The sequence below is a fragment of the Caloenas nicobarica genome, chromosome 3 (genome assembly GCF_036013445.1).
Source record: "Caloenas nicobarica isolate bCalNic1 chromosome 3, bCalNic1.hap1, whole genome shotgun sequence".
NCBI classification, from domain to species: Eukaryota; Metazoa; Chordata; class Aves; order Columbiformes; family Columbidae; genus Caloenas; species Caloenas nicobarica.
Genome location: NC_088247.1, coordinates 95,730,340 through 95,756,831, shown reverse-complemented (window position 1 = coordinate 95,756,831; position 26,492 = coordinate 95,730,340). Strand labels below are relative to the sequence as shown.

General features: G+C 40.8%; 1 protein-coding gene across 2 annotated transcripts; it reads right to left on the bottom strand.

Moving 5' to 3' along the window:
• Positions 1 to 5,809: 5,809 nt before the first annotated feature.
• On the bottom strand, positions 5,810 to 15,997 carry KCNG3 (potassium voltage-gated channel modifier subfamily G member 3). 2 transcript variants are annotated; one of them, XM_065632559.1, is made up of 2 exons: positions 15,342 to 15,997; positions 5,810 to 6,455 (listed from the first exon to the last, which is right to left on the bottom strand). In XM_065632559.1, exons 1-2 carry the CDS (start codon positions 15,995 to 15,997, stop codon positions 5,810 to 5,812), a joined length of 1,302 nt encoding a protein of 433 aa, XP_065488631.1. The 2 variants fall into 2 exon arrangements, with proteins under 2 accessions (XP_065488631.1, XP_065488633.1); XM_065632561.1 differs by having other exon boundaries at positions 15,375 to 15,997.
• Positions 15,998 to 26,492: the final 10,495 nt, after the last annotated feature.

Sequence of the window (26,492 nt, the reverse complement as noted above, 5' to 3'; positions counted from 1 at the left end):
AATATTCAAACTTTTTCTTAAAAAAAAACATTAATTGTGATTATTTTTGGAAGTACTTCTGAAATGGCTGCATTTAAAGAATCACCAGAGTGTCTCGCATCCATTCATAATAATACAAGCATTGCACTGGTGAAATTTCTGGTTGTTTTGAAATTCCAGAATGAACACCATGGTGATGTGTTGGGTTTTGGTTTTAATATAAATACATTTCAGTGAACTTGAAGTCGAATTCAATCCATTTTCCCAGATTTATTCTTATAATCCCTGAGGAAAAATCTATATGTTACACGTTGCTTTTTCATTTTGTTTTGACAGTTCTGTTGTCCATAATTAAAACAGATATTAAGCTGCTGAAGAATAACCCTGTGTAGGTTTAACTTTTTTTTTTCCCCTCAGATTAATTTCTGGATCAAATATTCAAATTTCTTATTGAGTAAAACTCTCATGTTCTAAATATCAGACTTCTCAGCAGCCAAAAATTGCTAAAGGAAAAAAAATTTTGCTGAGGTACAATACCAATATGAATAGCCACAGAATTCATTTGTTAAAAAGAACACATTTTATAAACATTTGTGTTTTTACCAGTAGTCCATGAAATATAGCAACAAGACCAGCAAATTTTATTATGTGATTTTATGCATCTAATTCTGCATTCACATCAAAACCCAACATTTATTACCTTTTCAAATTATAGTATACATTTTTCTTTACAGAAAAGCAAACAATATATAAAATTAATGTTCTATAAAATTATAAACCTTTGCGCTTGTAAAGAATAAAGGAGTCTAAAATGTGTAGTTGCAAACATTCACATGGTATTAATTCAACCAAATATTTACATTATTCTTCTTCTGTGGCTCTTAAAATCTCTTGTCAAGCAGGTTGGCAGTCTTGGTTGCTCACTGTGCGGCCTTCTTGATGCTCAACCTCTCCTGTCGTCTGCAAAAGATACTCCCTGCTTTGTGTTGCACTTCACAGGCCACACATCGTATTAGTTTTTCACTATGGAACCAGCAATTCTTGATTCTTCCATATGGGCTGGGGCAGCTCTTCAGCCAGTGTAAACTGCTACAGCTCTAGCAAAGCTGGAAGACCTTTCTCACTAAGTCTATTTATTTTAAACAGGGATCTGTTTTATGTAGCAAATTTAGCTAGCATCACACATACCTGTATGCTTGCTTTTACAAACAACTAACAGAAAACGAGAATCAATTTCCTTTTTTACAATTATAGTGAAAAAATTTTTATAAAGCAATATAATTTTTTTTTTGCTATGCAGAGCTTATTTAACCTTCCAGCAAATGCCTCCTCAGAAGCTCATTTGAAAGGATAATTCTAAAATTTTCAAGGTAATTCAAATGATCAAACTTTAATCAGTAGTTTTATCCTGAACCTCTTAGGTGGGAGAAAATTGAGAGCCCAGCAGCCCTTGTTCGTTGTGCGGATTCCCAGGAAACTGGCTGGTTTGGCTGCTGAGTTCAGCTGGCTGCTGTGTGCGTACGGCCACGGCCTGGCAGACATTCAGATCTGGTAAGATTTTTATAGTTGTTACCCAGAGGGGAAGAGGCAAGTGGTTTGAACCCATAAGGACTTCCGTTTTATTTTGGAAATGAGAGGGTTGAACACTACAAAAACTGAAGACTGATTCCTTTACGGGTAAAAATTGGCTTATACAGTAGGAAAATCCAGTACCTTTTCCTTTAAATACATGGGTAGCAAGATGTGAATCTTACATCTACAGGATTGTTATCTTCCTCAAATTTGCTGCTATGTACACCAGGATAAGCCATTGTACAGTAAGAATGAACATCACATATTTAAATGGCTGATCTCTTGTGCTGATAAAACTGTTTAAAATCATCAGTCAATCCAATTAATCATTTTGTGTGTGTTTGTGTGTGTGTATTCATCAAGACAATATCGTTTCCCAGTCTTGCATCAAGGGAAATGATAATCCTCCATTCTTTATGATTTTGGGGATGGTGCTTCATGTAGAACTGTAGAAGGAAAATGCACCCTAGACAGCTTTCCATTCCAGTGATTTAATTAATGATCAAATGCTTTTAAGTGGCACACAGTACCTGGAAGGACTGCAGCCAATATATGGTTCCCAATAGGTCAGTCCTAAGGATTGAACCTACCATGTAATGTATGATTAACCTTTGTTGCCATCAAAACATACAACGGCAGTTCCAAACTCCTTGGCATTGGTTTTAGTTTTAGATGAACAGAAAAGCTGGATCACAATTATATAAGCTGTCTTCATTTATCCCCAGTTTTATTATATTTATATTTCACCTAATTTATTCCAACTGTGAGTATTTCAAATACTGGAAGAGGTACTGCTGATGAAATACTTTGCTGTATAGGGTTCAAACTGGCACTGATTAGGGATGAGCCAGCCTGTCTTCACTTGGCTTTGAAATGCTGTATTTCGAAATAGAGCACTGCACCCCATGTCTTCATAAAACATGGTCTCAAGTAAACTTCTAGTAAAACAGTTGCATCTGTTTAAAAGTATGCTTATTTTTGACTACACATATAACTCAGTTTTTTTTAAAGCTTCACTAAAAAAAACCACTGGTCCATTGCAAATAAGATGACATCTGTTATTAGAAGTCAGGAACCCTATTTACTTAATATAAAATTATGTTTTAAGGCTACTGTTGAGATCACGCTACTTCAACTTGGTTTCTAAGAAAACTAAAGTCTACATGCTGACAACCATACAACAATAAAAAAGACAACAAATAAACAAACAAAAACCAAACAACAAACAAACAAAACCACCAAGAAACCAAACAAACAAAAACCCCAAAACAAAACAAAAAAACAACCAACGAACTAAGCCCCAAAACCAAACAACAAAAACCAAAACAACAAACCACCCCAGTATCTCTCCCTAGTGGGCTTATATAGAGAGCAGTTTCAAAATAATATTTTATTGTAACTCAAATTGAAAAATACATTGGTTATTCTGTTCACATTTTGCCATATAAAAAGTGAACATAAACTGTTAATAAAAAAAAAGTACAACTTAAGATCATCTCCACAGACTTATTCCTTTATACAATTATTTTCATTACATAATTTTTTTACACTGGGAAAGGATTCTTTAGCTGGAAAACGCTTTATAAAGGAACAAACATTTTGTTTGTATACCACATATACCCTAAATCTTTGAAAACTTCCTGACCGTAGTTGCTTATACAAAATGATTCATGGTACAAATTGCTATTCATAAGTTATTATGTGCCTTCATTTCTATTTTTTCCTTTGTATGGGCATCTAAAAATTAGATTTATAGGTAGTGCTGAAATGCTTTTTATTTTGTCTTGAAATCAAGACTGAAACATACTCTAAAGTATATTCACATTCTGTATGGATTTCAAACTATTGTCATTGTGATGACGGTTTGGGCGTCTTGAGGGAAGAGGGTTGTATCTTGGAGCATTGGTTTGGTTAAATGCAGAACATGGACAAAAGACAAAGTAAGTTTCCCAAGCGTTAAAAACAGCATAAGAAAATCTGTAGGGCTAGTTCTTATGTGTTGGTTGGGGCGGGGCGTTGTTTGGTTGTGGTTTTTTACCTATTTTTAATAGGAAAAAAAAAAGGGGGTGTTTTTCTCCTAAAAAACGATTTTGATTCTGTCAACATGAACTTTTCATTAGAATATGAAAATGTCATTTTCTTCAACAGCAGTGTTTGGATTTAAGTCTGAAATTTCAGTTTAGTCAAGGAGGAAATTTTTTGTGAGAAGAAAAAAAAATTTTGTCTGACTATAATATATAATATATGCAGGATATATATAGGTACACATGCAGGAATACAGAGCCAGCATCTCCACTGGTGTGAAGTCACAACTTAGCTAACTAACATCAGCTGTGAATCTCACCTTTGACAGAAATTTTTGCTTATCTCATTTTCACCTCTCTGTGGAATGCTGGAGCCAGTTTCTGAGTGACATGATTCTGATATAAAAGGAATAAATACAGTAGTACAGGGAACTACAGAGGAGCTAACCTGAACACCAGGATGTATCAGTGGCAAGAAACAGAGGTACAGCTGTAACGTCACTTAATGATGTAGTCTTGAAAAACTACTGAAGGTAAAGTCAAGCTTGTCTACAAGAAGGCTACTTAAATTCTTTTAGGTCTTCAGAAAAAAACTGCATTTGCAATGTAATTCTTTAAGGCTATGACCACTTAAAATGATAATGAATTTTTCAGGTCTCAGGGTAGAGACTTCAATGTACTGGTTACTGACCAATGTGGTACTTTCATTTGAGTGAGCAACTCCAGAGGTGTGTTTTCTAGGTGGTACTCATTTCACTTCTAAAGCTTTTAACAAATACGTTTATAAAATATGCTTCTACAGCACAGTAATAATAAATGCAGTATTTTCAGGCAAGCATACCAAATTCAACTATGCTGATGACTCTGAACCTTCCTGTTAAAAAGAAAGCTCCCTGTTCATGTTTATTGGTAGCCTGATTTGCAAAGCTGCACCTTAATGTGTTTTAGTATCTAACCGCACATTTCTACGTAGCAGCCTTTCAGAATTATACTGAATGATGCTATTAAGCAGTACTACACAAGAAATGTAGTGAACAATATTTCAGAACCCTACTTGATTCATTTTAATTTTCTAGTTACATTGGAGAATATACCATTTTGCCAAGTACAACTCACACTTCTATATTTTACTTTCTTTGGTATGCTCTGGGCTTTTTACAGTTGTTTTTAAAACTTCTATTAAAGTATAGTGTATCCTTCTGTAAGGATTGCAGAATTTAAAGGTGATGAAGAGTCTCATCTGACAGGGAACAGCTACTCCTGTTTCCCAGTGCTTTCTGTAGACTATTTCAAGTGATGGAGTATTATAATTTATGATATTCGTGTTTAATTAAATGAGGGGGAAAAATACCTGTGCTTATGAGTATGTAACTTCAGGTGGATGGACTTGAACTGACTGTATGTAAAATTTGGATAGTTCCCCCACTAGACTACCAGAAAATGTATTTATCAATGCCTGATTTTTTTATGCTGATCTTTATAAAGTACACCACTTGCATCTACTAACGATTTGGTTCCAGAAAAGAAATTAATTGTGGCTAAGGGAGTCCTTGCTACAACATTCAGAGGTGTACTGCTTTGAATCATCAAAATCAGAGCAACGCCACCGACTTCACTGGTTTTCCTGAAGATTTGTGTGCTTCATCAAAGATCAGAATCAGGCCGCAAGACTTTTTGTCCTACAGACCTATATTCCTCATCTTTCCTGAGTTACAGAACCAGCTCTAGTGTGTTGAGAAGCTCAAAAGTAGCAGTGATTCTCCTTCAGTATCTAATTTGGTTATCTGAGTTAAAAGTGGAGACAGTTCAGGCAAGGAGTTATCAATGCCTCTGTGGAGCACTTAGATTTTGAAATCTCTGAAAAACTTCTGCTACACATTGCTTAGAATGGTATAGGATGTCATTATGGGAATGACAGCTCTCAGCGTTAAGCCCACTTTTTGTTCTGCTTTTGTATGGAAAGGGAATCCAAAGACCAAACTAGTCTGATTGAGGACTTCTGAATCCTCTTTTGTTAATTTTGTCTCTCAAATTTGAAACATCATTCCCTCTCCCTGCAAGGTGCCTAAGGCAGATGGCCATCCTTCCTGTCTGAATGGTGATGGGCTTTCTCCAGGCTGGCAAGAGTGTTGTTCCATAGGACCATCCAGTCAAGGAGGACACGTGAAGGGACCTTCCACCATTCTCGTCTAAGACAAAGCTTAGCAAGTAACTACAACAGAATGCAATTTTGGTCAATTTAAGAATTCAGCAGAAAGGCTTCTACTGTACCTAGCGGATCGAAACTTGAGCTCATGGTAACATTGCACAAAGCTGTGATAAATGAAAGTGATCGGCAAGGCTAATAAAACGATGCCACTAACCACACAAATTCCTCCAAGAATCCTTCCTGGTACAGTGATGGGACACATGTCACCATAACCAACCGTGGTCATCGAGATGATCACCCACCAACAAGCAGCAGGAATGCTGGCATAATCCTTATTCTTTGTTCCCAAGTCCAGCCCATTTTCAAGAAGCTGGGAAAGTGCACTGAAAATTGCCATAGCAACACAGATAAAGACAAGTAGCATCACCATCTCTCTGTAACAACGCTTCAGAGTCAGACCAAGTGTTTGAAGGCCAATGAAATGACGAGCCAGTTTAATCACCCAAAAAATCCTCATCATTCTTAAGACCCTCAAGGTGACTCCAGCCCTCTGAAGCTGTGAATTTTCCCCTGTGAAAACTGTCATTAGAACAGAGATGTAGTAAGGAGTAATTGCCAGTAAATCAATGATGTTGAGAGGTCTTCTGACAAACTCACACTTGTTTTTGGAGACGATGAACCTCACAATGCATTCTGCAGTGAACCAGCCTATGCAGATAGCTTCAATTATCCTGTCAAAAGAAACAAAGTACAGCATTCATGTTCCGTGCAAAAGTTTTAGTGGATGTGTGGTTTGTTCACAGATATTACCAAATTGACACTGAGACCTTCACAAGTGACAAACAGAAAGACACGCTATTCTTACCCTGCGCATGTGGCACCAGATTTCAGCAATCAACCTGAGGATCTAGTGAGGAGTTTGAACTGATCATTGCCAAGAACTCACTCACTGATCATTTTCTTTGAATTATAGATTAATACTGGTCCTAACACTGGGAAAACGTGCCTACAAAAACTGGAACCGTACAGGAAAGGGTATGCTGCCTGTGCCAATGGGTAATGTTACCTAGAACGCTTTTTTTTTAAGTTGGTTGGATTTGGGGAGATTTTGTTCATTTTTTGGTTTCTTTTAAATCTATGAGGCCTGATCCACTTGGGAACACCAAGGACTGTGGATCAGTGAACTGGCCAGTTAGGAACAGCAAGGGATTGAACCAGACTGCTAAACTAAAATGGCAGTGAAGATCGAGTAGGCAGAAATCAGCTTTTGCATTGGATAATTCATGCAAATTGGCTCTTCAGGAACCAAACTAAACCAGTCTGCCTGATTTGCATCCCAAACAGGGGCTTACTTAGAACTATTTTCAGAACTTTATAGGTATTGCCACTAAATACAGATGGTATTTTATTTTTCATCATTGGGTACACAAAGTAAAAAGCTTCTGCCCTTCCATTTACCACTACGCTCTGCATTACTGATTTTTTTTTCTTTTGTTTTAAATGTAACTCCACCTACACTGTGTTGCAGCAAAAATGTCAAGATACCCAAAGCAATAGGCAAGATCATCTTGCCAAATACAAGTATGGCCTTAAGAAAAGAAATCCTGGAAGGTGATTTCAGTATGTTGTAAGTATTTTCAAGTCCCAGTGCAGAGAATGAGACTTGAGAATATCTCAACTTGAAACCAGTGGAAGGTAGAAACAGAAGATGAAAATGTTCCTCTAAGATTATTTAATAACTAAAGTGCATGTAGTCTGAAATCTCCCATCTGAAAATAACCCTTTTCTTAAGAATTCAGGCTGTGCTTGCTTGCTTAATAGAGGATGGGAACGGGAGCTAATCTTTTCCTCTTTCCTTTGTTTATCCTTTTTCACCAACAGTTTGAGCAAAGAAAAAGCCAGTTGCCGATGCCTTCCCAATACCAACAGGTCTGAAACCCAACTGATGTGAGACTGGGGATTTGAAAATACTACATACAACCAGACCTTTTTTGCTACTGCAGGAATCCTGACAAGGTAATGTCTGTAGAAACGTAATGATTTGCAAGTAATAATCCCACCGTCATTTCAAACCTAAGATTTTGTTTCCCTAGCACATCTGCATAATTTTTTTACCAGTTACAAAATCTATTGTTATTATTAAGACAACTGCCTGTTAGAAAGACAATTTTCTTCTGTAACTTCTGTAATTATACTAATCGCTATAAGCTAACTTTCATAAAAGTTTCATACACTGAAGTTTTACTTATCTGATATTAATTTAATTTTATTTGTTCATTCACTTTAGTTTTACACTAAAAAATGGAGGAAACAGTAACAGTCAGTTGATGTAAGGTCATAAGGTACACTGTGACTCCAGCCACAGCAAATTTAAATGAACATAAATTAATTACTTAACGAAAGAGTTATTCACACAAAGACAGACCTTGTTTTTCCTTGTTTCATGAATAACAATGAAAATTCTGTAAGCAAGTGGCCTTTCTTCATAAAAGGTTTATAAAACACTTGTTCCTGTTAGCACCTTTTGATGGAAAGACCGATGGATTTCAAAAATAGCTTGCTGTTAAGTATTATGTGTTGTCTTAAAAATCAAGCTTTTTTTGGAAAATACTAGTGCTTCTTTTAATAATGACAGTGAGTACCAACTACCTCAGAAGTGGATTTAATTTATTTTAAAAAATTCTCAGATCATGATGTCTTCCAAACAGAAGTCATGTACAGGATATACAAAAGTTATTGTATGAATGTGGATTATGTTTCTTTATGTTGAAAACATAAAGAAAAAATGTTAATGGGTAATTTTTTACACATTATGAGGAAATATCTAAGACTTTCCCTAGTAAAATCAGGCGAACAGCAAGACCAAGGTAATGGACACACTGATAAAGTCTGAATGTACTTATATGTTGGCTAGTTGAGATCTCATGTAATGATTAAAAGAGAAATTGTATCCAAATAGAAAGTTGCAGCCAGGAATATTCAACAATTTCAACAAACTCAATTTCATTACATTTTGTGAGATTTCTCTATTAGCGTTGCCTGTATCCTATAACATTGAACATTTAAATGAAAAAGCAATTCGCAGTTATACAATTTAAAGCTTTTTCACTCTGCATTTCTTCCTGATGCCCTGATAATGTCGGAAATGTGATTCCTTGATTTTGTCACAAATAAGGCAGGTCACCTCTGGGTCGAGCTTTAAGGAGGTTTGGTCCTGATCATTGTGGTTCAGTAGAAGACTTCTTTATGAATCAATGCTGATTCAGTGGTCCAGTATAACTTTGGGGAATAGTTGTGCAAGTGAAAACCCATGAAATGTGATCGATCCATTGTTTTAGTCTGGCAGTTCCTAGCACAAGAGCTACTGTAAATCAGTCATACTTCAATGGGAAGGCCTGAAGAAGACTTGTAGTGTAGAACAGACTTGAAGTTAAGGAACATCACTGATGCAAAAATGACCAAGCAAGATCAAGACAGTGGGAGATGCATTACTGCCACTGCATTACATATTGCACTTCCATTTCTCCATTTGTTACATCTATCCTTTCTAATCAATTACGTGCTTCCTGGCTAGGGAGAAGATAATGAATAAGGGTGTCCCTTTTTTTAAATTTTTCCTTACTTCTAAGCCACCGGTGAAACATTTTTCATTTTTTCTCTCTTGCCACTCCTTTTTGCCTGTGTAGATGGATTTTGGCAGACCTGGCAAATCACGTAAAAGTGCTTCAGTGAGAAGAACTAGAAATCTCTGGCCTGTTTGGAAATCTGGAGTACTACATACTATGTTTCCACTTTCCCTCTCCTTGTAGTGACTTATCTTTATAGCTAACCTTGTTAATGGATAAATAGCATCTAATAAGGAAAGCAAATTTAACAGCTAGTCCTCAAGAGAACTCAGAACCGAGTATGAAGCTAAAGCCAAATAAAATGCATGCACTCAGAAGACTAAAATTACTGTATCTTCTGTAATCAATTCTTCAAATATTTGCTGCGTATTCACAGGACGGACTGCCTTTTATTGCCTATTCCTGGAATAATGCTGTATTAAAACCTATAACTATATAATTAAGTCATAAGCTTTATATGGTAAAATGCAGTACCTATCTTATAAACTTCCATCACAGTTTTTGGTGTTGTTTTCTTCCCCCACCCCATCACTTCAGCTTTAAATTGTCTGGTATTGAAAAAGGAGAGGGGAAATTAAAAACAAACTCATGAAGTGTTTACTTAAGATTCCCCACAAAATCTATAACTAATCAGTGAAAACACTAAGTCCTAATTTTTATTCAGTTACAGGTTATTTCTGCTCAAAGTTAGTGTATATTGTCCCAGACCTAAGCACATGAAAGAGGGTTTTTCTCCTAAAATTTTAAGCCTCTTGGTACTTAACAGTCTGTCAAGATTGCTCTAATGAGTCTTTTGTCCATAAATGGAAGATCAAGCCTTTGTGAGCCTCATTTCTACTGTAATCTCACCACTATTCATTTTCTGTTCCATCTGATAACTTCCTTTCAGAATAAGCTATATTATATGTAATGAGTTAAACTGCTTCAGAAATTTTTTCATTCACTAACAAGACTAGTTTTTTATTACTAAAAAAAATAATATTCTGAATATCTTAGAGTATTTCAACTTAGCATTATTCTTTGGCCCAGTATGCCAATTTGGATACTTTCAATATCCCCTGGTGAGCTGGCTGAAATCTAGCCAAAATATTTGTTAGTGACACTATTATCTATTAAGCTTGTAAATAAAACATGCACATCAACAGGACACATGAGGAAAACAGATGATATGATTAAAGACAGTATGTGACAGGATTAAAGTCTGTCAGCACTGATTTGTTAAATTGTTGCTAAAGCCTATTTCCATGTAAAGCACATTAAACCTGAAAAATGTCCAGCCAGTAGCCAGAATGATCAAATTCCTGCTCAGGAGGACTCCTAGTCATTTCAGCAAATGTCTTCTTTTTTTTTTTTTTTAATCCTTTTGAAATCAACAGGGTTTCTGTCTCGCTATAAACTGCAGAGTAAGGGCCACGAAACAGCTCGTTTCCCTGCATTAAAAACCTTGCTGGCTTTTTTCCGTTCTGTCGCTGCTTGGATAGCAATAATGTGTTTCGATGTGTTAAACTCCAGTTTCCTATGTGGGAGGCTGTAATGACCCAGCAGTCTCCAGGGAAGGGGCAAATGCCTTTCACAGCTCTCTGGGGACACCTGGATATGAACATCTTAAGCCCTGGTGTCCTCAGCGTCTTTGCCATATACTTGGAACACGAGTGGCACCCAGCGCTGGTGAGCTCGCTAAGGTTCTCCCGTGGCCAGGCAGCGATACACGTCCGTTCTTTGTCTCATCTCTATTTCTCAAAAAGCTCGTAAATTCATTAGAAGAATCCACATCCATGTTTTTAACTTAGGTCTGTAGTTCCATTCTTTACCCTCAGCCTACTATTTTACTGTTTTAACTTAGCAAAGATGTGGTGTTCAGGTTAGATCTTACCCAGGAAAAAAGTTCTTTTTTTTTTTTTTGAACAGATGTTGGATGTGAGCATTCAGGTGTTCTGAAATCTCACCACCATAAAGGAATAATGATTTTCGTGGGCCTAAAATTGAAATGCAACTTCTTAAGCTGATGTTTTGCAGAGATGAAAAAAAGCCCACTGGCAACAGCTGAGAGATGCTGAAATTCCTGTGTTTATTTGCTTTTGCTAAAGAACACAGCAATCATATGGGCTTGATAACCGAGTGATTCTTCCAATACAAATTTAATCATGATTAGTAAGTGCAAAAGGGGCAACAGTCCCTCCCCAAGCTACTCGTATTTAGCATTAGAAAAATAGTTTAATGGGAGGTAGATAGAACTGTGCTGGCAGTAAGTCAGGCATCTTCAAATGACTTCCTATGACAAGCTTGAGAAGCTCTGCCCAAAAGATAATGCTTTTGATCAGTTTGTGGACCGGTCCCTGATCAGAGACTCGCCGTATGCAACTGTTGGCAGTGTTCAGAGGAGAGCAAAGATGACTTGAAATTGCCAGAAGCAGCAGAAGGGCATACAGGTGTCCCTGCTGTCTGCTCCTAAACTGTGCAAATCTGATGCAAATCTTTAGCTCTGAAGAGTGAAACATGCCGAGGCAGGGAAGAGAGCAAAGATCTTAAAATGTAAAAAATTTAATAACTCATCCTTCTTCCTAAGAATGGACCTGGAGAAGGCAATCCCTCTGCAAATCAGGGAATTATATTGTCAATGTCTGTGAGGTTTGCGAAATTCGGAGGTCAGATTCCCCATCCCTCTCTCCTTAAAAAGGCTTACTCATGGAGTTCTCCGTTGCCCTCTAAAGGGTGTTACTCCAACAGCCGTAGGCTGTTCACCCTTAGAGAGTGTGGTCAGCATGAAAAGTCATAACAATGTAATGGTTTCTGAGAAAGGTTTGGTGGACTCAATTCCTCTTCTGCTGAAGAGGTGTTCATACAAGAAAAATAAACACAGCTGGTATTAGCTGGCAGCCACAGTAACCCTCACTGCAAACCTCATTAAAGAGGCTGATTTTTGAACGTCACAGCGTTAGTGACCCACTCCCTCACATCTAGAGATGATATTCAGGTCAGCTGGAGACACAGGGCTAGAGCTGTTTTCACTACAGCTGCCCAGAACGGACTTGGGGACAGTGACCACAGTTCAGCCACAGAACTTATCCATGTGGCACCTTTCTGAGCTGTAACATAACATTGAGGGAAGGACAGGGGTTTTTATTAAAAAGCATGTGAGAGACTAAAAATATCAAAGTTGCTGAATTTCATGAGGTAGTTCTTGCCTCTTCTAAGTAGTGGCTTATGCTGATCTGGATAGTCGGTTACATCCAAAATCTACAGCCTAAGGACTTCTAGATAAGCCCATTCCATTTTCATTTCTAAAGCTTTTCAAAATATGATTTTAGAACAATGTAGAGTCTTCATACTAGTAATTACAGTGCCATGTGAATCAAAACTCACTTGCATACAGCATTAATGTCACAATTTCTCTTGACCAAAAAAAAAAATCTTTTATTATCATGCTTGATAGAATTTCTTTATTTCGGTGAGGACTCTTGGTTAAACAAAAGACAGGATTTGGCTTCAAACTGTATCAGAAACTAGTGGCCAGATTTATTAAAAGCCTTCTCACCTAAGATGGACAGTATTGCCAGAATACACAATCCCAGAGACTCCTGTGTGATTTCTGTGGTCAGACTTCCAAACAAGCCACTTAGCTACTTAGGTTTTGAAAACCTAACTCATTTTAAATGCAATAACTACAAACAAAAGAAACTATAAACAAATAAAAGGAAAAAAAGTCAGATGACAACTGGGCATGTTAGGCCAAATCTTATGGCATGTGTAAGTAGTTGTAACTAAACTGGATCACTCAGTTAAAGGCAACAGTAGCTCACCCCTTTTTTTCCAGGCTTTTTAGTCATGATGCAGCACACTCAATAAAGAAAGGAGTGGTTCCCGTAAGAGAACTAGGCCACCTTGGCAGGTGACCAGCTGTGGACAGAAAAGAACACATCGGTATCTATTTTCCCTGTGCAGTGAGAGCACATGAAATCAGCTAGCATGTATTGGTGTTTAGGTGTGGCAGATTTTTGCAAGAAGATGGTTAGAAACTCTTTGGTCACAACTTTTACAGTTATTTCTCTTTTTTTGTTGCAACTCCATGGAGTACTATAACCAGTACTGAAGAAACTCACCCTACTGTTGATAGTGGTCCTTCTAGTTTGAAAAGCAGCCTTCGCTGCCTTGTGAAGCGTTTGGCCACACTGTGCCTTACAAGTATTTATGACCTTATCCTTCAAACACTAGCTATATAATATGCAATTGTTCAGAAGAGTAAAATTATGCGTGTATATAATACACACATGTTCTCGAAGACAGAGAAAGAAAAATTACACATCATACGCCTTGTTCCTCTGCAAGTTAAACTCTTTCAGGAAGAGAAAAATTGTTGTTGACTCCCACACCATGCAGATGTGAACAAAGATACAGCCAATGTGGCTAATGCTGTGTTACTGTTGCATCTATTTTTCCCATGTCTATTGAGGATATCTAAGCAATTTGCTGCCTTACAAAAAGCTCACCCAGAGCATCCATCCTTTGAAATAATCTTGCAAAGCTTAAGTAAGTCTTTTTAACTGGAAGAACCTCTAAGGACAACTTTTCACATATCTGAATCTAAGCAGGAATCAACAGCTTCTCAATCTATATCTGCTTTCTTTTTGTTCATACAATTAATTCTTTGACTCAGCCAGAATGAGAAATACAGAAATACAATTCCATTAAGCTAATGGAAACTATGAAAATACTTTCCAAGGAATTAATTTGGCTACTAAGAGATAATATATCACATTCCGATTAACTCTATGGTAAAAGAGAGTGATTTCATAATGACATGGTTGTGATTTCACTGTAAGGCCCCTTTAGCAGAGCAGAAGCTGAAAACTTTTTATTGAATATCATGTCTGTTTTAAAAGAAGGGAGAAGCTAGGAAATACAAGCAGCATTTACTTCTGTCTTTATATGTCAGCCTTATTTATGGGAGAAATCCTACCAGAGTGGTCTTGATTCTGTTCTCTAGGGAACAGGAGAGAGAGAGAAAGAGAGTGAGCCAGCGCAATGATAGTGAAGTCAGCAGAGTTGCATCAATGTAACCCAAAGCTGAGGTCACAAAGAAGATGAAAAAGGGGTTGTTCTTAGTAATAAGTCTTGCGATTGACCCTTATACCCCAGATCCTGGTTTCTGCAACTGTTTTGCAATTTTTAGTGCACTTACACACATTTTATCTAAAGGAAATGTAAACATCTTTTACATTCATACAATGGGGCGCTTATACGATGCATTTGAAAAAGCATAATACACAGTCTGATCATCTCCTCTCTTCCCCACATAGAGAATCTGAGATGGAAAGAGGAACGAAGAGAAGGCTGCTCCCACATACAGGATTTTACAAGATGAGAACTGTAACAGGCACTGGATCTGCTCCAGTAGAAGGACCTGTACGAATACATGCAGAGTACGTACAGGACTGTGTTCTTCCCAAAGGAAAAGAGAAGGGAATTGTATTCTTTTCCTTTAGGGTTTTAATTCCCCTTTTCCCACAATCGCAAGGCTTAATGTGATTTTCCGAGTGCTTGAACTTCTCTATGTGGGTAAGGAGTCCCGTGGCTCCTAAAAGGGGAGAAATAAGAGCTCCAAGATCCTGCAGAGGAGGAGGCACCCTCACACAGAAGAGGAGCCGTATTCCGATGGCACCTGCCCCGCCGCCAGCCTGCCCGACCCCCCAGCCTGCCCCCGGCTGCTCCCCGCGCCCCCAGCCCTGCCCGCCGCTCCGCGCCCGTCCCCGGCGCTCGGAGCCAGCAGGCGCCCGGCAGAGCCCGGTGGAAGCCGGAGCTGCAGAGCAGCGCCCGCTCCCCCGAGACACCCCCGTATCCCTCCCAGCTCCCCAGTTCAGGGCCAGGGGTTTAAGGCGTGCAGGCGATCTCCGCCGGCGGCGTCTACAGCTATGGACCGTCAGGACAAGGGGCAGGACAGACTGGACGGGACACACGGGGACCGGACAGCGGGAAAATAAAGGATCCTCCTACCCTGAGGGCTCCCTCACTGACTCTGCTGTGTACCTGCTCTGCTCCTCCATGCTGCGGTTCTCCGGCGCCCGCCACTCGGGCAGGGTGCTGGCGCACAGCACCACCATGGACACGATGACGAAGAGGATGGAGACGGTGGCCAGGACCTGTGCGGCCACGGAAGACGTGGGCTCCTCGAAAGTCCTCCTCATCCTCTCCAGCCACTTCCCGCCCTCGGCTCCCGGCGGCCGCCGGCCCTTGCCCTCGGGGCCGCTGGCCGCCTCCCCGGGCGGCTCCTCTGCCGAGTAGTAGGTGCACGTCTCGGACATGCGGTCGTCGAGGCGGCGCTGGCAGCAGTAGTCGAGGTGGGAGCCCTCCAGCCCCCAGTAGATCATCTCGTTGTAGAAGGAGAGCTCGCACATGTGCGGCACGAAGCGCAGGTGGCCGTGCCGCACGTACAGCATGATGAAGCCGAAAGCCTCCGAGTGCCGGTCGAAGAAGTATTCGTTCCGCTCCCGGTCGTAGTCGTCGCACACCTCCAGCACGTCCTGCTCCGAGAGGCAGCCGTGCAGGCGGCTCACCCGCCGCAGCGGGAAATCCTTCAGCACCTCCCGGGAAAAGGAGTACCGGGTGCCCCCGACGTTCAACACCACCGAGGGGCCGCGGCCAAAGTTCATGGCTTGGGCGGGACGGAGGAGGGGAAGGGTGGGCAGGGCGGCGAGACGAGGGGCAGCGCGGGCGGGCGAAGGCTGCCCCGGCCCCGGCCCCGGCTCCGGCTCCGCTCGCACCGCTGGCGGCTCCCGCTTGGCGACGGGGCGGGCGGAGAGGCGCAGCTGCGGGCGCCCCAGCGGCCGCGCAGCAGACGGGGCGCGGCAGAGGCTGCGCGCCCCCCCGGCAAAGCCGCTCGCAGGTGCGGCCGCGGCCTCAGCGCCGGAGAACGGGCGGCTCCGCGGGGCCCCGCCGGGGCGGGGGCACGGCCGCGGGCATGGCGGGGCTGGGGAGCTCCGCGCCCGGCGCCGCTCCCCTCCGCCGGTGCCGGCTGGCAGGCGAGCGGGAGGCGGTGCGGCGGGGCGGGGACATGCCTCTGCTCCCGCCCGCGCACATGGCGGGGCGCGGCGCAGCGCGGGGGGCTGCTGCGGAGCGCCCGCCCAGGGCCCGGCCCCGGCCCTCCGGGGACCCCTCCGGGCAGAGGGCTTCGGCTGCAGCGGGGCAGAGCCCCTCCTCGCCCGCCCCGCCAGGCGGCACTTGGGCGAAGTTGTTCACCAAACCCAAGTAACACTTTGGGGGCGTTCCCCTGCCGCCACAAATAAAAAACAAAGGTGAAAGTGAAGCGTTTGAGCTCGACACCACTCGCTTCTTGTTCAAGACAGCCGGCTGCCAGCGCCTGTCGCTCCCGTCCCATTTGTTTAACACGGCCCTTCGTGCCGGGGCGGCGGGCGGCGGGCAGCTCCCGGGCCCCGGCACGGCTGCGCGGCGGGGGGCAGCCGCCGGCCGCAGCGGCCGGGCTTTCCTGCAAAACGCGGGTTTCTTTTCAAATCGCTCCCCCCCCATGTACATCTGGCGAGGGCGACACTTCTCTTTTTCCTCCTCACGTAGTGTATGGGCAGCAGGAAGAGTCAGGTACCTTAGGTTGAGCCTTCTTCCCTCCTGCTGCCCACCTCAGTGTCACGTCTGCGCTCCTGCAGCTCCCTACGTTCATGTGTCCTACACCATCAAACCACTCGTGAGCTGGTACGACCCTGTCTGCTCTCTAAAGTTTTGATTTCATTTGGTTGCATTATGTACAAGGGGTTCCTCATTTCCACTACTGACTTTGTTTAATTCATTTTTTTACCCGAATATGACAGTTGTCCAGGCTGGGGTATTTTTCTAGGCTTGTTAACATCTGGAGAATCGTGGGGTAAAATCAGCCAAGATACAGCTCTCTCCTTCAGTGAGGTGCTTCCAGTCACAAATGTGCCTCCAGTAGTCAGGAAAAAGGGCAGGTGAGTATATCCTTTCAAAACCAATGCCAAAGATTTGTCACTCAAGTGCTGTGTCTGTAAAAGGACATCCAGGTTAAGGCAGTGTTTTACCATCCCCGTTATTTGTCGCTCTAGATATATGTATTTGTCTTTATGGGTTGGGTTTGGGTTTTTTGTTGTTCTTGTTGCTGCCACGTTACTTTTTCAGCTGAGATCTGTAAGGCACGTTTCAGTGTATCAAAATAAATGGATAGTCATCTAATCGTGTAGTAAAAATTGTTGGTTTAAAGGAGAATGCGATCAAGCGCTACTATTTTTAACCCTATTTGTCATCTTATAAAAAATACTTCGAGAGAGATTCGAATAAATGTCCACGTTACGACGGAGAGAGTCCTGCAAGCTCTGCTGTGGCTGTTATCCCCTGTATCCACTAGAGGTCACGGTTAGTCATGGTTCTCTGTTGATTTACGGAGATGACGAGAAACCCACCCAAACTCCAATTACAAAATGTAGTAAAGCATAGACGGCAGCGTATTGTTCCACAGTAAGGTCATTTTTGATCTCTGTTCAGTCATGCTGGTGTCTGTTTTCACACGGCTGGAAAGGTTTTTCCTCCAGCAGCTGCATTCAGTTAATGTCTCTTGGCTGCCTGTTAATTTTATAAGCAACATGCACTGTTTTAAACCTCTTCACCTTTCTTTGATGTGTATGCTTCTGTATTTCATTCTTTCAGGAACAATTACTAGAAGACCTGTTTAAAAAAAAAAAAAAAAAGTAGCAACACCTGACTGGAACTCTAACAGTGATTATGAGTTATCCAGGTGCTTCTGGCTTTGCAATTTGACATGCTTCCTGCTCCATACATTTTAACCTCCTTCATTCATGTCAGGGTGCTTACAGGAGAAGAGAGTGCAGATAACGTGGCCTGAAGACATGCATTTACTAGCTGTATAGAAATATGGGTTGGAGTTGTATGTTCTGGAAATCACTTCAAGATGAACAAAGATTTAAGTGTTGTGTTGTGAAGCTGGCGGAACAGGCAAAGTGCTGGGCTGACAACACTTTTAAAGTGCATCACTTGATGAAGCATTGCAGCTTGATTTGATGCCTGTTTCTATTTCTGGTTTTCAGCTTCTTTTAAATGTAGAATACAATGATTTCCTCCTTCAAAATAACATTGTCAGCCATTCTATGTAAGCAAGGCTAATCTGACAACGGTGATGATTTCTTTTCCTCTGTAGTCTGGCATGTTCAAGTTTAGTTTTTTTAGTTGTAATTACTGACATTCAATTGAGGAGATTTGTTCTGGTGAGCTGGTGTCAATAGCTGTAAACAATGCATTCTCACACCAGGAGCAGCAATTTACCGGGAACAAAACCTCAGATTTCAGACAGGATTTGTAATTTTCCAGTAGATGTTCTGATTTTTGGCACTTTGAGATTGGCCACCCCATTGCAGTCATGAAACACCTGGTTCGTAGTACATTTGTGGTAATTCAGGTTGTTTCTTGGGTATTACTCAGAATTTACAAGTGTCAGTTCAGTGGTTGTTGTGGTATATGTGTCTCATTTTCCAGGAAACTTCAGTGAGTGTAACCTTCTTTTGTTGCTGTTGAATTTTGAGACTGAAATTAAGAAATTCGAAAAGTAGGATGGAGAGCCTGAAAAAGAAAAAACAAGACTTTGTGTGGCTGTAAGCAAAACACTTGGTAATATATTAATAAAAAGACCTTTCTAAAGGCTACTGCGGAAATAAAGTGTGTTTGAAAGTTCCAGCTGTCCTGATTTGAAAGATGGTACCTAATTAGTAAAAAATAAGTGAGCCAATAAATCCATTTAACTAGGTCAACATAGAAATTAGTAAAGAATATTCAACCTCTTGTTAAATGGTAAATAATAAGGCATAAACTAAATCTTTAGAAGGACTGAGCTGGTAATAAAAATATTATAAAAACCTCTTTCAAGTAGTTAGTTGAGTTCAGGTGGTTGGAGGGTTGGTTTGGTTTTCTTTTGGGTTTTTATGATCTGGAGATAAATGCTGGAAAGTCAAATCAAAGCAATTACTTTTTTCCTGGTGTTATTAGTTGTTATCATTTGCTGCCCAGGAGGAACTTCACAATTAATAGTCATTATGTAAAAATAGCTTTCTTTGTATCAACATTTATTTTCATGGCTTGTACTGTGCTATTGCATCCTAGGGGTATTTAATGAACTTGAAATATTTTCTAGAGTTTCCAAATCTTTCTGGCCCCGTGCTGAGACCATTGCTCCCTGTTTTGAGTGCAGCTCTATGTTTACTTTTAGAAAAGAGATTCTTTAGTTGCTTTTTGTACGTGAACAAAGTGGTACAGTTTGATGACAGGCGTTTTTCATAACTTGGAATGAGTTTCTGTTCCTACTGAGGTAGCTACTGAGTGCTGTCGACTTCAGTGTAGGTAAAATTGGCTTTTGGTGGGGTGTCTTCTGTCAGGAATCTTGGTTATTTTTATGACCACAACACGTAGCTGTGGAGCAGGTTGCCTTGATGGTAGACTTGTACATGCAGAACAAAAAGATCTTCCTGCCCAGGGAGTATACTGTATGTAACATGTAAAATTTTGGAGGGAAAACCCCAATGTTGTTTGGTATTAAACATACTGCATTTAGCAATATCGATCTTAATTATTTGAGAAGCCAACACATAAAGAATAGAACAAATGCTTGAAAAGGTTCTGCATGCGCAGATGGACTATGGTTTGCATTGATCCTTAATTTAGATCTTGGGGGGGAAAAATGATTTCCAATAGATGTTTTTTCTTCAATCAAACTTCTCTGCACCAAAGCCCCTCTATTGCATCGTGATTTGTGGGCTGCATAGAAAACCTTCCAGAAGATGAACCACATATAATTACCAAACAAACAGTCTAGTGACAGATGCAGTCTGGATTGTCAGTGGCACCTGACATAAGAGTACAAGCTCCCTTGTCACTAAAGCACTTATAAAAATCTGAATAATTTTGAATATGAATGTTTCTAAAAGTGGATGAATGACATTTAGTAGGGAACTGGGTATTCACATATATATACATGTGCACAGAATACAATCTGTAGTTGACATTTATGATAAGACTAACTTATTTCATGAAGTGTGCTAACAATTTGGGAAATTTGGCAGTGAACAATTAAGATCTGACACTGGAGACCCAATGTATTTGTAGGTCAGGCTGCAAGCTGCTTTTAAATGTGAGAGAAAACTGCATTCTCTGTTGTCTTTCACCTCCGTGTTGAGAAAAGCCCAGCAAAACTTCTTGTACCTGATGCAGGGTTAACTAGTTATTACAGGTTATTAAATTTCAGTGATCATTGAATCAAATGAAGCCCTTTTGGACAGAGATTGTTATGAGCTGGGGTAAACCAGTTTTTTACATCTGAACTCCAGGCAGGCAGATACAAAGCTCGGAGAGAAGGACATTGCTTGCCTGCGGAAGGTGATTAGAAGAGTTGCTAATGGGGAATTCAAAGGCACAAACCTATTGTCACAGGAGAGAACACCACAGGAATGTGTTTTCATACCAGTGAGATCCTTTTCTAAGTGCCTACCAAGGGGATGAGAAACTGCAGAGAAGAGAGAGGGAAATACTGAGATTTGAAGACGATGTGTGTGGGTGAATCCAAAGTATGCTCTCAAAACAGGAAGAAAACCAGGCCAGATAAATGCATATAAACATTATTTTGTCATGATTGTTTTTTCATTAGCTAACAGAAAGAGTTGCTGTTCTGCTTTTTTGAAGGTATGTGTTTTTCCCCTTGCATCCGCAGCAAAGCTGAGAGTTCACTTGCCTAAGCCTACATGAGTTAGTGGCACTTGAGATGTCCTCCACTTTCCTTGTTGTCCACCTGCTGCTCCAATAGTGCCCAAACTTTCTGTGTCCTGTCCACCAGCCCCCGTGGATGTCCTGGATGCCATACAGGCAACACTTCATACCTGTGTTTAGGTAACTGAATTGAGCCCTAGACATTGATAAAGAACAAGATTGTGGAAACTTAGAAGGTGCATTGGCTGGGACTTGGAGCAGACACATGCCTGAGTGTCCAGTGAGTCACCTGTGGTCTTTGGGAAGGAAAATCAGACAGCTGGGACTCTGAAATCCCACTGCTGGGGACTTCTGCAGAGATATCAAAGGCAGCACACGGAGCCCTGTCTGCTCATTTAGAGGAGATGATAAGCCTGGAGGTCTAATTGGGTGAGACTTGACCACATAATGAGGTAGTGTCCCATGGGTAGTGGTTTTACTGGTTTTGTGGGGGAAAAATATTCTAAAGAGAAGGTTCTGGAAATACTGGTTCATTTATTTTATTCCTTAGTGAGAAACAGTGTACTTTTCCCATTTTATGTATCTAAGCTCTCAGGAGAAGGAGAGTTAGAAACTGTCTTGCTATTACACTGCTCTAAGCTTCACACTTCAAAGGAAATACAGTTAAAGCATTTTTGAAAACCTTTTCACTTGTTTGCTGATGAATAGGGGAAATATTACCCTCTCAAATGCTGAGTTGTTAACAACTGACTACTCCATTGTACCAAACTACAACAATTGATGCAGAATCAGGTCTTGTATAACACTTGAGCATGAACAGTTCAGTCACTTTGACCCCTTACATACAGATTTTTATTTTAAAAAAGAACTATTTCTCTTGGACTTCTGGAAGAACTTGTAGGATTAGTCTAAGAAACTCTTCCTGTTGACTATACTGGTTTATGAAAATGATGGAGCTTGCTAACATAGATGAATTTTAAAATAGTTATGCAAATGCTAAAGATGATGCTCAGGTTCTTAAAATACTAAATCTGAAATCAAATGCTCATGCAGTTAAAATTAATAAACCAGTAGTGTCTTGTGTTCTGATCCTTAGTGAAAATAAGATCAGCCCTCTCTGTAAAAAAATCTGCTTTTTCTGAGCCTCTCGCAGCACCAGAGAGTGCGGTGTGCTCATACCTGGTTCTGCAGCTCAACGAGGTGTTAAAAACTTTGCATTATCGGAGCTTCAGGAACAACTGGAGCATAGCTCCATTACCGTTACAGGGAAGCCAATAAAGCCGCTCCAGCCTGGGTTCATCATGTAGGATGTTAAATGGCAGCTTGCCTTTCGTGGCTCTGCAGAAATAAGCTAAAGATCCCTCAGTATTTCCTGTAACTTATCTGCAATATATTGGAGAGGACTCTGGCTTCTGGCAAAAAGGTTCCATGTGAGCAGTTCCATACAGGTCTCCCCAGGTGCCTACATAATCACTGTCAACATCTGAGCAAATTACGTAGATGTTCCCTGAGTTCATTGCTGTACCACTGGCACCAGTCGGTATTTGCTTCCAGGAGCAGTAACTTCTCACCCCTTACATCAAACTGTTCCTTCGGAAATCACGCAAGAGACCAGGTTATGTCCTGGAATTGGAAGTGAAAGCGATTATACCATTATCTCCATTACACAGCTGGAAATGTCTCTTGGAGACAGAGCGAGTCTGTCTTTCTCTGCCTTCATTTTATGAAGGTATAATATTCCTCATGATGGTATTTTTCAACTATGATTTCAAGATGTAATCACTGATGCTCTGGACCAGGTACAAATACTCGCAACAAAATCCACCAGAATGATCCAGCAGATTGATCACCTCTTAGCAAATATCTGAGAATCTGGTTCTTGAGATTAAAGAACTGCATGAGAAAACATTTTTCTTTCTTTCACACTATAAAAATATACATTTTCACACTATGAAAATATACATTTGTGTACTGTGCTGTATTGTTCCCTAGTAGAACTTACTCTAGCTTCATTTTGTGCAATTGCCGACTTCATTTTTTTAACACTTTTTGGGGTTTTTGTGTGTTGGGGTTTTTTTTGTGTTTCAACATGCTTTTGTTTCTCTGCTGACAACTGCAGATCCTACCTACATGCAGACCTGCCCCCACATTTTAAGTCAGATGTCACTAAAGTTGCAGTTCCTGCGTCATTTTATTGGAAAGCTGCAATATGTTCAGTAATTGTTCGTCTCCCGCTAATTACAGGAGGGGAAGGTGGACTCCCCACACTCCTCTTGGGGAGGGAGGAGTGGGATTCAGAGGAGGAGCTGCTTGCCAGTGGTATTCCTCTGTAATATGTGTCAAATCCATCATGAAATTGCAGTTGAAAAAGATTTATTCCTTTGCCGTCGTGGGGTGTATTACAAAGTGCTGCCAGTGGGACTTTGCAGCGCTTGGGAACAGTTGTGTCATGCTGAAATGCAAAGGGCAAGAGGGCCACCCACATTGCTGTGGTGGCCACCACTTCTCTGACCCAGCTGCTGGGGCACCTGCAGGAGGTAAAGCTCATCAACGGAGGCTGGCAATTTAGACATGCCCTCGTTTCCCTGCTTCTCGTTGTGATGAACCGTGGAACTGAACTGCGGAACTGAACTGCTGAGGCTGGAGTGACTTTGGCACAACTTTGCCATCAAGTTCGGACTGACTTGAGCCCAGATATAGCAGAAAAACAAAATGTCACAATCTTGGTGACAAACCGGATCTTTCCCAGAAATTCTGTCTTAGAAACAAGTTATTAACGCTGTCTGCAGAGCTATGCAAATTTATTGTGATAAAGATCTTTGCTAAATTTTCAGTATGACTGGGTTTTTGCATGTTCAGCTCCCCATGCAGGTTTATAGATGCACCTGTCAATTGTAAGAGACAGAATAAAATAGATGGCTCATTTCAGATTCTAAATCACGTTTTCCTTTGATCCACGGGAGTTTGTTTGTATTTTTGTTTGTGGGATTGGTGTGGGGTTTTTTTTGTTTGTTTGGTGGTTTGGGTTTTTTTGGTGTTTGTTTTTTGTTTGTTTTTGTGGGTTTTTTGTTTTGTTTTGGTTTTTTTTTACTATCGCATAAACAAGGCAGGAGACATCAGTAATCTTGAAATGGTAGTAATAAGAAATTTATATGTGTCATTTTAGAGAACCTTAACATCATTTAATGAGACACACCGCATTGTGTCGCACCTCAATTAATATGATATTACCCTGTTTCTCAAAGGTGGGCAAATTCTAGTAAAACCACAGAAGTTTACTTCAGAAGGCACCTACCCTTATGTCAAGGTTTGATTGTGGGGTGACAATAAACCATGGCAGATGTATTGTTAACCCCTTATCCCCCGTTTGCCCCTCCCTCTCTCCCCTTCCCTCTCAGGACAGGTGATTGGGAGGGGAAGAAGGACAGAGAGAAGAGAGCTGGAAAAATTAAAAATGTTTTACTAATGCTAGTGACAAAAATAGAGAAAATAATACAAAATATAGAAAACCAATCTTGAAAGTCCTGGCAACTGCTCCAGCAGATGTAGGGCCGGCACCCGAAGTCCTGGACTGGACTCTGCAGCCAACGGGAACTGGATTCAGTCTGTCACTGGGCCTCAGTTCGCAGGGACGACTCGCAACGTCCTCTCCCAATGTCGGCCATAAGGAAAAGGGACGAGATCCTCATGATCCCCCACTTTTATATGAAGTATCACGTGAATGGGATGGAATACTTAGTTGGTCAGTTTCTGGTCACCTGTTTCAGTTCACTGCTCTCGCGAGATGTGCACCCATCCTTATCAACGACCTTGCATTCCATTGCTATGTCTACCAAAACATGTATCTAGCTTTCAGAAAAGTGAAGTTAGCAAGAAGACTTTAGCTGACAGGAAAATTCACTAAAAACTTGCTTTCAACAAAACCAGGACACCTGAGCAGAAAGTCCCTGTCCATAGTCTGCAGCATTCTGGTATGCCACAGAGGCTGCAGGAGTGTCTTTCTGTTTGGGGCCTTTGCAGTCATTGGGGTTTTTTTGGTTTGTTTTGTTTTTTGTTTTTTTAAAATTTTGTGTTCTAGTCTTATGCTGAAGACTGCAAAACATGACCTTAAGATCATGTTGCTTCCTTAATTTTCTGAAGGGTATTGTTATCAGATCATCAACACATTTTTTCCTTAGCAGGTTTAAATGTGACTCTCTTTTTTTCTCTCTTTTTTAGAAATTTCATCTGTTAAAACATTTGTGCTGGCAAACAGGCTTCAAACTGGGAACAGACATTTCATGTTTGCAGTGCCTTGTTTATTTGATTTCTTTCCTCTTGTAGTTATAGCTTTAATTCTGAGATCTGTCTTTAATGCACCAATTTATATGCCTGATTTTCTGTGTCTTCTACCTAACACTTCTTGTAATTCAAATGTTAAAAATTATTTCTTCTTTATTCTTCAAAAGAGAAGAAAAATGGGGAAAAGGAGTACTAAAAAGCCTCAAAAATTAACCAAAAAGCCCCACAAACCTCCAAACTCCAAGTACTGATGAAAACATAGATTGAAATCCTGTGCTTCTGTTTTTGAGGAGCTGTATTGGGAGCCCTACTTTTGAGTGTCCTACTCAAGAAGTCATATGTTCATCCTCTATTCTTAGCCTCAAGCATCTTGTGCCTCTTTCTAAAAAGAGGATGCTGAGGAGGTCCCCACTCAGCTTATAGAGTATTTTGGAGGGCTATGGTCACCTATCTGAAGAGGCAGACAGTTGCCATGGCCTGGGTCCCAGCAGAAATTAGGGATGTGCCAGAGCCTGGTGCTCTCTCTTATTATTTCCAGAGTTTATTTTGAAAATATTTCTTACACTCTCCTCATCTCTCAAGTTCAATGTTTCAGTGACTTCACAGAACATGAAAAATATTCCCCCTTTGCAAAATACATAAGCAGTTTGTCTAGTCATACAGCTGATTTTTACAGTCTCTTAGATTTCTGCTACCCTTGGTATCAATGGAGTTATTCTGAATTTATGGTGATGTGAGTGAGAGTTAATTATGGCCCTGTATTTCTGAGTCTCTGTAGGCAAATAAAATAATCTATTTTTGTCGATAATGATGGTCCGTCTAGTATTCCAATATTCCCTGTATTTAAGGACTTTAGACAATAAATTTCATTGAAAGGAATCTGCGTTGCACAGATTGTGACCATTTAGGTCAACTGGCTTGAGAGACTGATATCGTAAGAGAAAAATTATTTCTTATAGACAAATCACTTGGTATAACTGTTTACAGGCAGTAGATTCTTTGCCTGTTTTGTTGACATAAAAGGAATCGTCCCTGTCTCTTACAACCAGAGAAATAATTCCGTAGTAAAAAAGAAAATAACTTGTAGGTTCCTTAAACCACACAGAGCAAATTTCAGCCTAGCATGAACATTTA